The 18,091-nt window shown below is 35.6% G+C and overlaps 1 protein-coding gene across 1 annotated transcript; it reads right to left on the bottom strand.

Annotated features, from left to right (window-relative positions):
• Nucleotides 1–6,890: 6,890 nt before the first annotated feature.
• Nucleotides 6,891–8,160, bottom strand: LOC121267143 (putative F-box protein At1g65770). The gene has a single exon (XM_041171010.1). It carries the CDS (start codon nucleotides 8,158–8,160, stop codon nucleotides 6,943–6,945), a length of 1,218 nt encoding a protein of 405 aa, XP_041026944.1. The 3' UTR covers nucleotides 6,891–6,942.
• Between the last annotated feature and the right edge of the window lie 9,931 nt (nucleotides 8,161–18,091).

The raw sequence follows: 18,091 nt of genomic DNA, 5'->3' as shown, positions 1-18,091 counted from the left end.
TATGAAACTTATTTAGCTATATAATTTTGATTGTGTTGATGTATGTTGAATTAAGTATGCAAGAGTTTACAATATAGACAATTTGTGTTCGAACTGATTTTCTTGCATTTTATGGTGTGTGAGTTATATATGATGTATAGTTGTACGATGGTAAAATTTTGGAGATGTATGAATGCTATTAAATAGCATAAAAATTGTATAAGGGTACTCTTGGTGGAATTGAACCAATTTGATGTATTGAATACGTTGGTTCTGATTGACTGTGAGGGAATGATATATTGATGAGGAGCTTGTTATGGAGTATGCGTGTTTCATGTGTTGGATGATAATTTGGAAACATATATATATTGTCAAGAGGCTTATTAATTGAGTAAAGTGTTGGAAATGTTGGTTGGACAGATTTTATGCATATTGAATGAAATACGAGATTTATATTATTATATTTTGTGTAATGGGTAATGGATTTAATTTATATGAGTATATCAGTTTAGTTGAAGAGTTGGTTCGATTTTACTTAAATACAATGGTATATAGATTGAAATCTAATTGAGGACAATGACGTCCCAGAATTTGACAGATTTAAATATGTTAAGTGTATTATGCATAAACAATGGTGCTGAAGCATGGTGAATTGTTAGTTTCTAAATATTGGACAAATTTATTCTATTGGATGTGTGAGTTGGGATTTGCAATGGAGATTATTGTATACAATAAATAGATTTTAAGTTTAATCTTTGGTTTCATGTGTACTTAATGTTTGAGTATGTAAATGGTTTGTAATTGCATAGTTATCTTGACTTTGGACTATACTACATAAATGTATTGTATTGAGATGTTTGGTGTTAATGTATTAAGTTTGGATTGAGATGGTCATGTCCTGAAGTGTTGGGATTAAATAGAGTTGTAGTGAAGTTTGAAAACCATGATAATAGAGTTTTTTTTTTAATTGGACAAATTTTTTGTATTTATTGTGTTGAATATGATAAATTATAATGAGTGATGTATTGGGTTGACTAAATAAGTTTGTATTGAAGGTGTAGTAGGTGTATCAAGCTCGTAAAGATTTGTGAATGCATGGTGTAGGTATATAAATCGTATTGGCAGATTTCATGTATTGGATGTGTTGGGTTGGATTGCAAGGGAGTGGATAGTATGTATTTGGACAGATTTAATGTTTAATTTGTGGCTTTATTTTTGTTGATGTTTGAGCATAGAATGGGTTGTAGTTACATGATTATGTATGAGTTTGAATTCTGCTACCTAATTGAATTATGTTGAGATGATTGATGTGAATATATGGAGTTGGGATGAAGATTGATTGTTTTGAAGTGTTGGGAGTAAACGATGGAGTTATAGTGAGTTGAAAAACATGATGATTAAGTTGGTTTTTAAATTGACATATTTGTTTATAATAAATGTATTGGGTATGGATGAAACTGTAAAAACAAATAGACATTTTAAGTGAATTATATGTTAATCTTAGGTGATAAAAAAGGTAAGATACATGTGTAAATTGATTGGTTGCATGTATTGGTCAGATTTGTGTACTTTGAATATATTATGTATGGATGAAGCTTATAAGAACAAGTGAATACTTAAATGGATTGTATGTTAATCTTAGGTGATAAATGGGTATGGTACATGTGTGTGTCTATTGATTTTATATGTATGTTTGGATTAAATTGTATAATATGTGTTGGATTATGGGATTTAGCAATCTGTCTTAGGTACTCGATAGACTTATGGGAGTCTATCGATGCTTGAAAGACTAGATGTAGTGCTCAGTGCTGCCAAAGTGTATAAGGAAATAAAGTTGCGCATCTACTAACAGCAATTGCTTTTGGCCTAGTGGTAAGTGTTTGATCCTAACAAGTGGTATCAGAGCGAAGTCACTGGTTAGAGTCCCCCGAGTGTCGATGGGGGGAAGATTGTTAGATTCTGGGATTTAATAATCTCCCTTAGGGACTAGCAAGACTTATGGGTGTCTATCGGTGCTTGACATCTCAACCTGTCAGTACACCTTGTGTGCACTACAAAGCCTCTCTTGCCCGCCCGCATCACGTATAGATGTGGGGCTCTGCACTGTCAAAGTGTGTAAGGAAATAAAGTTGCGCCTCTTAACAGCAATTGCTTTTTGCCTACTGGTAAGCGTGTGATCCTAACAATATGTTTGTAGGTGAGGAAGTGAATGAGAACTTAAGTTGATGTTGGATTGGATTGTATGTGTATGGAGGATGGGTATTGTATTTGTAGTTTGGATCTAATGGTGAAGTGGGACAAATTTGTAAAACTTGTTGGGTGATGGTTTGGAGGTTAAAGTGAAGCATAGAAGCTCACTTTATTAGTTAAAAAGTGAAGTTAGGTTTTTAGCTTCATAGTTTAGGCTTAAGATTTATGAAAATGGTTATGTTTCACTGATTAAATGCTTTAAGGATTAAGTGGTGACTTATACAAGTGAAATGAAAGGATAGTATGGAGGATGGTCTAGATTAATAGAATATGTCTAAGTGAAGCTTAAGTGAATGGTAGTTTTATGTAAGTTGTTAGAAATAAGTTTTATAAAATAATTTGTTCTATGCTGTGGGAGAGCCCAAACACTTCCTGGTAGGGGTGTTCATCCGGGTTTTGACTCGAGAACCTGGGTATATCCAGACTGGAACTGGAACCCGGATTTCAAACCCTGACCGGATTGATCCTGTTCAGGCCTGGGCCAAAACCCGGGTGGATCCAGGTTTTTGAAACTAGGAAATCCGGGTTCCGAGTTGTACCCGGATTTTTTTTTTTATTTTAAGTGAAAGCCTTTATTTTATTAAATTTTTTTTCTAAGAATATTTGTGTTCTAAAAATAATAAATGCATGTGAAACAACAAAAAAAAAAAAAGAAAAAGAAAAAAAATCCAATATTCATCTATGCATGTATCACAATGCAATCCACTACATATTACACTAATGGTATTTATAAATTACACTAATGGTATTTATAAATTACATTACCAAATACAAAATTACAAGAAATGAGTTAAAAAATTAGCAGCACGGTATTCCCATCAGTGATTTAATCTCACACCAAATAATAGTCCATTGTCAATTTCTGTAGCCAAGAAATCAAAAAGCTTATTAACTAGTTTTGCATATTATATTCAAATAGAACATTAAAAAAGAGTAAAGGAAATGAGTATAAAAATTGCACCTCAAAATGGTTTTGAAATTAATGATGATACATCAAAATAATGTCAAGAAATGCACCCAAACAGTCCTAGCTAGTTAAAGGGTAGTCATAGAAAAGATGCATATCAGATTCAATATCACCCAAAATAATCTATTGTATGCTTGCAAATGCATGTGCTAGTGTTTGGCAATAATGTTTTATAAGTAGCAGCAATAATGTTTGGCAAGAATCAAACATTTTATATGAGTTGAACTCAATAGTTTTCAATGAATAAAAGTATATAACCATATTTAAAAAATAAAAAACTTCAACTAACAAATGCATAATTCAAGCAAATGCATATAATAATAAAATTTATTCTTTATTTCAAGATAGAACTTCCCAAGACTCTAGTTCTTCTTCTTATATTTATTTAATTTTTCAATTTTGAAAGCAATTAATTATGATTATCCACCATTGCCAGCTTCAATTGGGTTACTTTCTTCGTCACTTGGTTCATGCCAATTTTTCAAGCAATAAGGGTTCAGTAACAAAAGAAATATTTCATTCCATCTACCTTGTAGTCATTTTTTTTTTATATATAAGTAAAGTAAATGAATCGAATAATCGTGTTCCCTTCCCAAGGTTACTACATGAAAACCAGACCATTTCACAAGAAAGAAACGTGTTCCATCTACTAGCTTGTAGTCATCAAGCTTCGCAAAGAACATTTTCCACAAAAATGAGCGAAAACCCACCCTTTGACTAATAGGTTGCACCAGTTCTTTTATATATCAAGCCAAACAATAAAATAAGTACTAAATGATAAAAAATCAGGTATATGGGTAAATCTGAAAGGATCTACAACTACAATGAAATTAGTGACTTGGTGGAATACACAAAAGTGAATTTTCAGATAAGCTTGTTCGGGTAAGCAAAATTAAAATGCATTTTAGGCCAAGTAATATTGAGATTAGAAAAAGAAGCATGAGCTAAATATCATTATTAGACCACCAATCATCTATAAAAAGCATTTGCTTTTCTTTGAAATAGTCAAGCAAAACAAGTCTATAAAACCCTATTCACCACCAATCACAACTAACAAAATAATAACAACAAAGAATCTAAGCTAAACAAAAATCTAACAAATACCACCACACATCAATGTCCCAAACAATCCATGAGTTAAGAGAGAGAGAGAGAGAGAGAGAGAGTAACTGGTAGATCTGGCCATCCAAAACATTACTCAGGCACTACCACAACATAACATGTTATAGATATGGGCGACGAAATAAAGCCCAAAAATATTTTGGAACCCAAAGGCCCCAATTTTTTTTTTCCAAACTCCACCCAAAAACACAACTACTTTAAAAAAAAAAATCTAGAAAAATCAAAGACACAACATCCTAAAAATCATTTCTTCCAAATAATAACAAATCTTCATTATATATATATATATGTTGTCGGATATAATAGATCTAAACAAATCTTTCAAATAATAATAACCCACGGCTCTAGCATTTTGCACCTAAATATATCTAAACAGATACTCCTCAAACATTCAAACAGATCTAACCCATAAAAATACTCCTCAAACATTCAAACATTCTCAAAAAAAAAAAAAAAACCCAAAATCAACAAGGGGAGAACAAAACAGAGGGGAGAAAGAAAACATACCCAAACAGAAATCCGTTCTAATCTCTTGGATCCCAAGCTCAAGCACTTCCACCATTTGGCATCGCAGATAGTAGAGAGAGAGATAGCAGATGAGAGAGTGATTTCGGGAGGGGCTAGGGCATCGTAGACGCAGACGCAGATGCAGAGCGAGAGAGAGAGCATATGAGAGAAATGAATCGGGGGGAGGGAGGCGTAGGGCATCGCACTTCGCACTTCGCAGAGAGAGAGAGAGAGAGAGAGAGAGAGAGAGAGAGAGTAGATGGGAGTTGAGTGTGATTCCCGGCGCGAGGGGGGGGGTAGGGCATTTGTTTACGATGGCTTTATATCTAAACCCGGGTACCGGCCCGGATGAACAATCTTACTTCCCGGCCCCTCACTATTTCATGGCTTTTTATATTTTCTTCTTTAAGAAATAATCTAGTTTTTCCATTACAAAGACAAAATTAGTCCTTCTTTGTAATTTTGTTTTTTGTTGAATTTTTTTAACTCCGTCTAATCTTAGGATTGATGAAATCTCTTAACTGCCTTTTTACTTATGCAAGAGTACCAGATAAAGGCAGGTCTCGAGGAACCACCCAATGGCCACTTGATTATAAACCTCCAAAAAGTGGGTCACGAGGCCCAATAGGGACATAGCTATTGTTAGGGCTGTGCATAATGGGCCGTAAGCCCGATCCGTCCAAAAGACACGACTTCCCCAACCCGTGAAAGACGGGTTCATCGGGTCAAATGCATGATACCGGGTTTTAAGAAAAACAACCCGTCAAATAAGTCGAAACCGAAAACACTACCCTTAGACAAAAACACTACCCTAGCCGCCCAAGTCTCATGAATAGATGAGAAGCCCTAGCCTCCCATCTCTAACTCTCTAGAACTCTCTCGGCCCTAACCTCCCATCTCCAACCCCAGCTCTCGGCCCATTCCTCTGGCTTCGACAGAGCATGAAGAATAGCTTGCTCGCCAACTCTCCAGAACGTCGATTCTCTTGGTCACTCCGATTACTACTTGGAAGCTAGCTTCGACATCAACGCACTTGACCTGGAAATTTTATTATGCAATCTCATGAGTTTTTTTCTTTCCCTTCGTTTTTTTTTTCATTTGAGTTTTGATTTTCCCAAGAAATTTCTACATGCACCTAACAAATGATATGGTTTTCGTGGGTTTTTTTTCTACAGATTTTGAGTTCTATGGCTATTTTTAATTTTTTTGGTTTAATTAGTCTTCAAGTTTCTGAAATCTGTGGGTTTTTTTCTCCCTATTTCAATAGAATCTATTGTGGTTTTAGTTGTTTGGCTCATGAGAAAACGAAGGAAAAAATGAGTTCTGGCGTTGAGTAAATAAAATAAAATGAGCTACTATTGTGAATGACAGATACATGTTGCAGATATGACCTAAAGAAAATGAAATGGGTTCAACACAACAGTATTTCTCAAAATTAGAATCTGTTGTGGCTTTAGTTGTTTGGCTCATGAGAAAACGAAGTAAAATGAAGAAACCCATATTAAGAGGCTCTTCTCCCACATATAAAATGAAGTCAACTTTCTTAGATCCCTCATTACAGCGTCCCATGAATCAACATCAACTCTATCATCACGGCACTGAATGACCACTCTTAAAAAAAAAAAAAAAAAAAAAAAAAAAAACAAAGAAGAAGGAGAAGACGGGTTCACCCCGAATAAGCCGGATCGGGTCGGATCGATTTGGCACGCTCCAAGTATGTGGGTCGGATCGGATCGGGTCCAAACCCGGCTATGCCTAGTCGGGTTGCAGGCCTAGCTATTGTATATAGCTGTTTTTTCGTTTTGGAATTGGCCATTTTTAGTGCATGAAGTGAGCACTCTAATGGCAATGAACATATTGAAATCTCATATATATATATATATATATATATTTCTCAAAATAAATTCAATATACATAGAAATTGCCCCACCAACCCTCCCCCCCCCCCCCCCCCCCAAAAAAAAAAAAATATATATATATATAACCGTTACATAATCTCCAAAATTTTCAAAAATCTATATATGTCCCTCTCCAATTTTCTTCTATATGATCAAATATTTCCTCTCCAATCTAAATTATGGGTTGATATTGAAACAAAAGGAAATTGGTCAGAAAGGCTATTTGGGCATAATCCAGATTGGTGCTGGCCAAACCTGACGAGTGTCACCAACATAGGCTGGAAAGCGCTCAAACACTTTTTCATCCAAGCTGTACACACCTTGATCAAAAAGTCTTCCACTTCCCTTGGCATCAGCAGAAACATTGTCATCGGTGCAATATATTTGATTTCCCTTGAAGCAACCTGGAAAATCACGACATGAAAAGGCTGTAGACGAATTCAATCCCAAAAACAACACGTGATCACCTAAACTTTCAACCTCACACCATTTTCCTTTTCCATCGTCACTAGTACTGTCAAGCTTGAATATGTTAAAACCAAGAGTCACACTTATACGTACATCATGTTCGTAGGCCTCATCATCGAGATCAGTCTCTCGTCTCACCATTATTATCCCTCCAGAACACCAAACCAAATATACCTGCCCTGTCAACGGATTTGGAAACGGTGCTACAATTTCTATCTCCTTTGGCTTTGGACAAGAAGCATTAGTATTGAAGTCGAAAGCCACCAGCCTACCATTAAATTCTACTGCATATAGTACTTGTTCATGAAATCTGACATCTGAATAAGTAAACTCTTCAGTCAACACATGCCACTTCTTGTCTCCACGTCTACAGTAGGCAAGTCTCCCTATCTCCCCATAGATAGCCACTGCTATAAAATCAGTACTATCGCAAGTACTAGGAGATAACACAACTTTTGGTAGAAAATAGTTCCTTAAATGAGTTGCATCCATTTCATAATACTCATTGAAATCATGGGGCTCCCGAATTAAATACTCATTGTCATGTTTATTGGCACGATACTTTCTTACATCAGGAAACTTGGACCTTGGAGGAAGCTGGAATCTGGCCCTTGTAAGAGGATTAACCACATATATTTTATCACCGGTTTCTGCAACCACCACCCAACCACCTTGTGTTGAACCCTTAAACAACGCCTTCTCTTCAGCCTCCGGCAAATGATCAAGTTCGTAAAGCTTCTTCTCCAGAGGGTCATAGAATTTAGATGCCCCCTTGCTATCAAGGTTATCATTAAAAGGTACTAACAACCATGGAAGTCGAGTACCGATGGGGTGGTCATGTAGTTTTGGCAGCTGGGAACGCCATGAAGCACAAACGCAACGGAGCCTCACCTTATCAGCATAAGACATCGTATGCTCTTCAATGCTTTTCAGCAAGTCTGAGAGAAGCAAAGACCATTGAGACGGCATACCTGCTAATTAATTTCACCCAAAGTAAATTAATTAAGGCGAAATAACAATCGTAAATATATATATATATATATATATATACATATATAATTCAAACATAATTATATCAAAAATAAAGCAAATATATAGATCAGAAATACAATTAATTAAACATAATTAATCAGATCAGAAATAAAGCAAATATATAGTTCACCTGCACAGGGAAACCAAAAGTGGAAAGAAACATCACAAAGAAATAAAACCGAAATCCAGCTCACAGATATTGACCATATCACATTCCCTGCGCGCTTGGAGCTATTTAATTAACAGTATTACTGACATTGAATTAGCACAATCACAACTTTTTCGTCCTAAATCGAGTTTTCTATGAACCCCAGATCTGCATGCAGCTCGATAACTTGACAGAGAAGAGAAACCAAACACAGACACACGTAGAGAGGGTGGATGATATATAGCACTAAGAAAACGAAGATCAGTGTTAAAACACATTGTTTTCGCACTGTAAAGGGTTAAACAAGACAAAAACACGAAAAAAGACGCGCACGGCCAAAACGATGACAGAGTCATATATATAGTAGATATATAGGGCTCGAAAAAGGTAGTCGGGTTAAGGACCAAGCACGTACCGATCGATGACGCCGACGACATTTGTAGCGCAGTCATGAAAATAGTAGAATTCAAAGAGAGAGAGAGAGAGAGAGCTTTTTTTAGGAAGAGATGCCCAGGGCAAATTTAATTAAATAGCTTGGAGTCGGGAGTTGGAGTTGGAGTTGGAGTTGGAGTTTGGGTGAACTATATCTGCTCAGTCTTTCTATTTTCCTATAAAATAGATATTAACTTACTTAAATCTCTCATTGAACATGTATTTTGATATTAAAATTTGAAATACTAAAATAACTATATCTGAATAACAAATTTCTTGATATCCACTTAATTTCTCCGACTAATATATTAAACTCTAAATTATTTTGTAAAATAAGTTTTAACTAATATATTTACTCAATTAAAACTAGAGAAATAATATTTATAATTGTACAGTGTGTAAATACTGCACAATCATTTTGAAAAAAATAAGTAAATACGGGATACATGTGAAAAAAACTATTATTTTAATAGTGGACCACTCTTTTTCAAACAATTACGCGACCATTACGCACTCTACAACTGTATGTAATATTACTCTTAAAACTAAGCTCATGTAAAAATACCATCTTCAACACAACATTCACTTAACAAATTAGTCTCATCTCAAACACAAGTCTAATAAAATTATGATAGTAAGTATTGAAATTGACTAAGTATTACTATTTGGAAAATTGAAATTTGAAGAAGGGAAATGCTAGGGAGCCCGTTTTGGGCTCCCCGTTGATTTTCCCAATTGTTTTTTTTTTAGTTTTTTTTTTTTTTTTGACTTAGTGTTTAAGAAAATGTTGTTTAATAATATTGTGAATTTTTTTAAAATATTTAAAAGTGTTAAAAAATTGATGTAAAAAAACAAAAAATCTTTAAATTTTTTTTTCACATTATTTTTTTTATCACTTTTAAATATTTTTAAAAAAATTAAAAAATTCACAATATTATTAAACAATATTTTCTTAATCAGTAAGTAAAAAAAAAAGGCAATCGGGCAAAATAAACGGGAGCCCAAAACAAGCTCCCTAGCATTTTTCTTTGAAGAATGGTTTATCTAAATTAAACTGAAGAAAAGAACATTAAAATTAAGATTTTAAAAAATAATAAGAATCGATCTAGAGTGTTTGACTTCATCTAGTAAATCACACACAATGTATTCTTTCTTATTATAAAATCTCATTTGTCCCAAGTTAATGATAAAAATCTATTAACTATTCAATATTTTCTCTCGAATAATACCAAAAATATCTCCAACTAATAACTTTGTATCTCTATGTGAATTTAACTAATTGGAGACTCATTGTAAACCATCTCTGCTTTCTCTCAATTAATGGTGTTTAATCCTAGAGTTTTAATCACAAATCACCTCTTGGTCTCATTGTAATCCAAAAGATTGAACAATAGTTAGCTAGAAAACTGTAAGCATTAAGAATAAGGAATAAACACTCAATCATGAAAATATTAAAAATAAAATAACTTGGAATATAAATTGTGTGTTCAATGCTAGGCTACATCAAAGCTCTAGAAAATAGAATTAGTTCATAATGGAATTAGAAAGAAAAAGAATAAAACCGGTGTTCTTCGTTGAAGTCGGTTGATGAGGCATGCGGCTCTCGCATCTGCCCTTTAGTTTCACCTTCTCGGAAGAACACTTAAAAGAATAAATTCTGGAACTCTAAACTCAGACTCAGACTCTAAAACATAAAAAATCTCAACTCCGATTTAGAACTCTCCCTATTCATCCCACAAGACGGTATTAAATAGATGTCGAAACTCAAATATGGAAACAAGATAACTGCGGCTACCATTTAACCTAAAGATTTGAAAAATAATTTCTAAAGATAAATGTTAACATAAAATGAATTATCCCAAGAATAACGGGATTATCTAAAATAGAAGATTCAGTGATATGCGACTTGAATTGCAGGGTTTAGGAGGATTCGGTCGCCAACAGATTGATTGCAGATCTCGGATTTGGTGGTCAGCAGAAAATTGATCCCAGTCGAAAAGAATTATCCCACCGGGTAGATGCCGTGTGCACTGAATATAACTGGCGTGGAGGTCACAAATGAACAGGCGTGGAGGTCACAAAGACCACACGGCCCTTTCCTCGCCTACCGAGTGGAAAGACTCCCGACCGGGATAAAAGACTCCTCTCACATTTTCTAGTTGTTACCCAACGATGTCGTTTAAGTTGGTCTTTTAAGTTGGTTATTAGACTAGTCGCCCAATCTAACCTTCTAGAGTCTTGTCACCAAGTCTTCGTGCATTCTGGTCGCGCCTTTTGGTCGTGCGTTTCTTCGCCTACCAAGAGATAAGTTTTCTCGCATTTAGGTGAAAGAAATCTCTTTCCTGCTCATAGGATAAGGCTACTCGCCCAAATCTCATTGACTCTCTTCAAATCTCGTTGCCTCTCATTGGTTTGGATCTGTAGTTTTTTCTTTTGTACCAAAATACTCTCATTTTGCACTAAATCTTCTCATTCCTTCAAATCCAAGAAAATAAATAAAAATATGTAGAAATAAAATAAAATCAATAGTATTGAAGGGAAAATGACACTTTTCATATATAAAAGAGTGATAAAAATCATATAAAAATAATACTTATCAGTAGCCTATTTTAAAATTTTTTTGTTAAAACTCAATTGGACTTCCCACGCATATTAACCTTAAAAGAAGAAGAAAAAAAATCATACGCGGGCTTGACCTGAACTGTGTTGGGCCTTATGTTACATATGTTTCCACAACCTTATTAATGATTTTCCAGCTCAACCAACATTCTAGCCATGGCTACTCTCAAGTACTCATACGGAAAACTAAAAAAAGATCTAAAAGGTCATCATGCAGCACTGGTACCTAGAAAGAATGGCTTGTATAGTTCATCATGCAGTGACCACATCATGGAGAAGCATTTGATCGAAGTGTCAAACACCTGCAAATCCACCAAGAAACCCATTTGTCTGCCAAAGAAGTATTGAATATTTGACACATCAATAGAAATAAAATGTGAATATATTTATGAGGTTTAAGGTAGTATGAACTAGCCTATAGAATTACCCTTTTTTTTTTAAATCAGACCTTGTTACAGATAACCGGGTCACAAAACCAGATCCGTAATCGGATCCGGGCTTATCTCACCCGCCCAGGTGTAATCCTGGCAGATAACTGCCCAAATGCACTCGGATTCCAGGTTCAGGACCGGACCGAAAAAAAATCCGTCTCAATTCTACACCCCTATTAATCAGATTAGAAATAAAGTAAATTTACTTGATCATCTATACAGGGAAACCAAAAGTGGAAAGAACCATCATAGAAAAATAAAATCGAAATACAGGTCACGGATATTGACCATATCACATTCCCTACGCTATGACCAACCGCTCTTTTTTCCTCTCTAGAGTTGGCCACGAGTCTCACTAATCTTTTTAAATCTTAAATTTTTATTTAAATATAGCGGATGATTTTTAAATTGAACCAAGTATTTTAAAATCTTCCAAATATTTTAAAAGCCCAAATATATTTTAAATGGGGTATTTTTAGTGTTATTGAACCAAACCTAATTTTAAATCTAGCCTCTTTATTTTTGGAGCTCCAAAAATAATAAAGTTTTAGAAATAATTTTTTTTAAATGATTTTATTTCTTGAGGAATATTATTCAAAATTCATCATTTTATTTATGTTAAAAACTCTATTTATCTAGATGATTGTATTTCTCTAAAGAAATATTGATTAAAACTCATCATTTTATTATTATGATGAAAATTATTATTTTTTGACAATAAAATAAAGGTGAATTTTTAAATGTAGTCTCATTCAATTTTATTTTCATTTCTCTACTCTTATTATGCTTATTTTCATTTTCTTCAGGTTTAATCTCTACCATTGAATTTAAATTATAAATCCTAAGATGTAGAGCTTAGATTAATTGCCCAAAACCCTAATTCCCTTTCCCTCTATCTCTCTCTCTGCTCTCTCCCCACTTTCCCCTGCGTTGTCACCCCCTTTCCCTCCCGTGACCGTTGCTTGCCTCCTTACAAGCTAGCTCTGCCACCGTCGAGGGTTCCACTACCACCACACCTCACTGACTACACCCTTCCTCACTCTCAACCTCCCCTCACCCTGTGGATCTCTCTCTTCCTCTCTTTCATTCTCTTCTCCGCCCCTCTCTTGATTAGGGTTGCACTACTGCCATTCTCCATGGCGCGGCCGTGTGTTGCCAGCAGCCCCTCTGCCACCCTCTATCACTTTTCCCCCATGCCGAACAACCCATACCTAGCCCCCAACGCCTCTCCCTTTATTTCTCTCACTCTCTCGGTTCTCCCCAACAACATCGTGCACTGCCGCAACCCCAGCCACCGGCATCCTTTCCAGCGTGCAAAAGCTGTCCCACCTCCACCTTCTCAGTTTCTCCCTCTCCCAACTCCGATACCCCTCGGTCTCTCTCAACTCTCTGTTTCTCTCAACCATGGCGTTGGAATATGCAGATCATGTGGTTATGTCTTATATATATAATGGCATGGAGATGTGCATGACATGTAGTCTGGTTCTCATGGACTTGGGTTTTGGACCCATTGCAAAATATTTTCGCCCATGTCTTAAGTAGTGTATGGTCTTTTCAATTGGGTTGGGCTGGTTAAAGCAATCCAAAAAAATCTCTTTGGCTTGTCTATATTTTATGGGTCGAGTATTTAATAAATACTAATGGATCTCGATTCAAATTTTAAAATAACTCAACTAGTTTCATAAATATTAAATTGTTTTAACCTAATCATTTGGCCCAAAATAAAAATCTATATTCCACCAAAATAAAAAATTTGGACGCATAGCCTATTTTAAAAAAATTCTTGTTAAAACTCAAGTGAGCTTCCCACACATATTAACCTAAAAGAAATAAAATAAAATTTATATGCGGGCTTGGCCTGAACTTGGTATTGGGCCTCTATGTTACATATGTTTCCACAACCTTATTAATGATTTTCTAGCTCAACCAACATTTCTAGCCATGGCCACCGTCAAGTACTCATATAGAAAACTAAAAAATATTAAAAGGTCATCATGCAGCGCTGGTACCTACAAGGAATGGCTTGTATAGTTCATCATGCAGTACCACATCATTGAGGAGCATTTCATCGAAGCACCAAACACCTACAAATCCGCCAAGAAACCCATTTGTCTGTCAAAGAAGTATTGAATATTTGACACATCAATAGAAATAATATGTGAATAGATTTCTGAGGTTTAAGGTAGTATGAACTAGTCCATAGAATTACCAAGTCCTTTGCCCACCCTTCTTAGTTGAGCTACATATTCTGAGGTGTTCGTAATAGCTTATGCCTAAATAAGAATCAAATGACATTAATCAGAGAATCCGGTTATGTATATTGTCCATGTCTGAATTAACATTAATCAACAACAATAGTAGCAGAAAGAGAACATGCATACCCTTCCAGAAAAATGAAGATTTTATGGAAATTTTGCTGGTTCTATTAATGTCAAAACTTGGCCAAAGATTTTTATATTTGCTTGTGGATAATACTAATACAAAAGGTGGAAGAACCTGAATATGCTGAAGTTGCTAAATTTGAAGGACAGTTAGCATAAAAAGCAGAAAAAATGTGGATATTAAGTTAAATAGATAAATTAGTAATAAAATTCAAAATTAACAAATAAAATCATTTACCTTCGATGTCAATGCCTTCTACATGCTCTACCACCTCCTGAATATTAATTGGTTTATGACCCAACCAATTTTGAGTCCAAATTAATGCTTGAACAGTCTCTGACGCAAATGAGCTTCGATATGGATCCAATACACATCCACCAGTGCTGAATGCGGACGCGAATGCAACAATGGAAATAGGGATGACCAATACATCACTTGCAATCTTAGCAAGGATGGGAGATCTAAATGAGTTCCTCTTCCACCAAGTCAAAATCTGAAACTTGGGTGTTTTTGGTTCAATCCTATTTGACAAATACCTATTTACCTCCAAGCCAAATACCAAACTATGTTGCTCTTCAAAATATTGCTCTAGATTAGTTGTATCAAAAAATTCATAGTTTGTGTCGTCACCAATATTACTTGAGGAACTTCTATAGGCCATATTTGATCTTCCACTACTTAGCTCATGAAACTTGTGGTATTACTCAATCAAACGATGCATGAGCAATCCCACTTTGGTCTAATTCTATCTCCGCATTTATCCTGTAAGACCCAGGTCTAGCATCAAGCCCAGGCCCAACATCAATCTCACATGTTCAGGTGGTAGGCTTAAGAATAGGTAAGAGTTATTTTTCATGAGTTAAGTGTTTCGGATATTGATGAATGTGATTCTAAATGATTCCAATGATTTTTAGACATTGACGAAATATAGATTTTTATATCTCAAGTTTTAATCACGAAGTATGTGTTCAATTAAAAATTTACGCAAGTTACGTGACTATTTTATAGGTAATGATTAATATTCACTTGGCACTGTTGTGAGGAAATTCAGAAAAGTTAGAAAGTCGAGGTAAGCGTTGTTCCTACGCTAGACTTTGCATAAAACGAATATACTTGGTTGATTTTATGAAAATATGCATGTTTTGTTATGAAATGGAAAAACTTGAAAACAACCTCGTTCATTAATCTACATTATTCATGAAATCTATATAAAAATTGAAAAATATTTTCTGTCATGATTTTTGTAAACATGAGCTATTTTTAACATCCTGTTTTTCAAACTGTGCAAAATAGAGCGAAAATGAAATCTGAGAATTTATGCATAATTAAGTGAAGATGGTCTAAATTTGTTTTTGATTTTTATATAAATCTGTTTAGTACTCTGTTTTGATATGATGTGATATCTGAAAAACCTTTGGGAGTCGGGTTTGTCGGGCTGAAACCTAAAGGAAAACTTTGTGCATCTGATAAAAAATGACGTTGTTTTTTCATCTACAAAACGATGTTGTTTTGTGCATCTGAAACTTTTTTTTAAAAGTAAAATTGGTTTTGGATATCCGGTTATATAACCGAATCCGTAACCAGTTCCAAATAACGCGTAGATTCACCCGAATTTTCAGGTTCTGGACCGTACCCAAAAAAACCTAGTCTGAATGCACACCCATACTCATAATTCCTTATACTAGACACATGCAAGATTTTCCGCCATTAACTTCTAAATTCTTTATGTTATTAAAAATAGTACTTTGATCAAAAAACAAATAGGTTCAAAGAATGAAAGCTTTAACTTGCTACAGATGCAACCAACGCAACACGGCTTACAAGTTACACCTTCCTAAACTTCTTTTTTTTTTTTTTTATGCAAACATATACTTCCTTCATTAATACCAAAAAAATCAGTCATTACAATGTTTTTGGACAAGTATATCATTAGCAATTTCTATTGGACTATCCTCTATCCATACCCTTTCATCAACAAAATTAAGAGCTAACCTTGCTAGTTTGTGCGCTGTGTTGTTTGCTTCTCTATACACAAAATGTAAATCCCAGTTCAATCTCCCATTCATAACTTTCCTCACATCATCAATAATGCAATCATACTCGGCCCGTATCTCTTCCCCACTCTTAGTAGCATTCACTATTAATAATGAGTCCCCTTCCAACAAAACATCTGATAATCTCAATTCAGTACAAAAGATTACTGCCCTCCTTAAACCCAGGGCTTCAGCTACATTCGGGTTAATGTTATGAGCGAATCTGGAGTAGAGGCAAGCAAGTATCTCTCCATTTGAGTCCCTGACAACCACTCCAATTCCCACCCAATTATTCTTGGCATCCACAACAGCATCCCAATTTGCTTTCACCACCCTTTCACCTGGTTTTTCCCATTTAGACACACTTCTATCATCATTTCTCCTCACCTGGTTTTTCTGTAGTTGGTCCTGGGCCATCTTGAACTCTCTTAGTCCCTGCACTGCAGCAAGAATGGAGAAAGGATGGGACAAACTTAAGCTCACGGAAGAGGAAAATGAAGTGATTGAGGTGAGTGCAGATTATATGAGCAAGGGGACAGAAAAGGGGAATAAAAGCTTGGTAGGGAAATTGTTATCGGACCGAAAAGTGAATAAAGAGGTGATTAGATCTACTATGAACAAAATCTGGAGACTGGGAGGCTCGTTCGTTTTCTATAATATTGTTCCAAACATGTTTGTAATATCGTTTGATAATCAAAAGGATAGACAGAGAGTTTTGGAGGGTAAGCCTTGGTTATTCGATAATCAATTGTTTGTCTTGAACCCGTTTGATGGTCTAACTCCGCAGCAGAAAATGAGCTTCGACTATGAGGAGTTTTGGGTACATCTAAACAATCTACCATTGGCATGTATGACAAGAGAAGTGGGGATGCAGATTGGAGCTATGATTGGAAGTGTGAAAGGAGTAGATATAAAGGAAGATGGGATCGGTTGGGGAAGTTATCTGGGTGTTAAAATCGAGATAGATCTGAGGAAAAAGATTACAAGGGGTCGAATTACTAATGTGATGGGCAATAGAATATGGATTCCGCTGAGCTATGAGAAACTCCCAAAATTGTGCTTTAAATGTGGTAAAATTTATCATGGTGTAGAAGGTTGTATAGAGATGGAAGGCAGTAGTGATAAATCCCAATACGGAGTATGGCTTCGGGCTAACCATTCTGGAAGGGGGAAGTCCTCGGAATCTTCTAGTAACAAAATTAGTGAGAAAATGGGTGAGAGTGATGGTGATTTTCATCATGTGTCTGCTACTGTGGGTGAGAAGGAGATTGAGGATGCAGTGAATGGGTCACAGGGCTCAAAGGGTGGAGATGAACAGCAAGTGCTTGATAAAAATTCTGAGACAAGGTAGAAAATAGATAGGGTCGACAGGGGAGGAAAGACAATTGAGGAGCCTCTGGGCTGTTGTGCAATGACCAGATTCCAGCAACTAGACTATGACAAAGAGATGACTGAAACTTATAGGGGAGTGGAGAGAAGGAGGTGGAAGCGAAGGGCTAGAGTAGTGGATAAGAAAGATGCAGGAGATTTAGTAATTGGAGGAAAACGCAGGCTGAGAAGCGAGAGACCTAATGAATGCTGTAAGGGAGTACTGAAAAAAGGAAAAGTACATGAGGAGGATGGGGCTACTAGAAACGATGTGATTTTGGTAGAGGTTGCTAGTCAGCCCCTCCAACAACAATGAAAATACTAAGTTGGAACTGTCGGGGGCTTGGGAACCCCCGGACAGTTCAAAACCTTCTCCTATTGGTGAAGGATAAGAAACCCAATATGGTCTTCTTGATGGAGACTAAACTAGTAGCATGTAATGTTGAGGGAATCAA

This window comes from Juglans microcarpa x Juglans regia, chromosome 5S, assembly GCF_004785595.1.
Source record: "Juglans microcarpa x Juglans regia isolate MS1-56 chromosome 5S, Jm3101_v1.0, whole genome shotgun sequence".
NCBI lineage: Eukaryota > Viridiplantae > Streptophyta > Magnoliopsida > Fagales > Juglandaceae > Juglans > Juglans microcarpa x Juglans regia.
This window is presented reverse-complemented; position numbering and strand designations above follow the sequence as displayed.

Coding starts and splice junctions, on each gene's coding strand:
- LOC121267143 (XM_041171010.1), bottom strand. CDS start 8,160: ATGCCGTCTCAATGGTCTTTGCTTCTCTCAGACTTGCTGAAAAGCATT.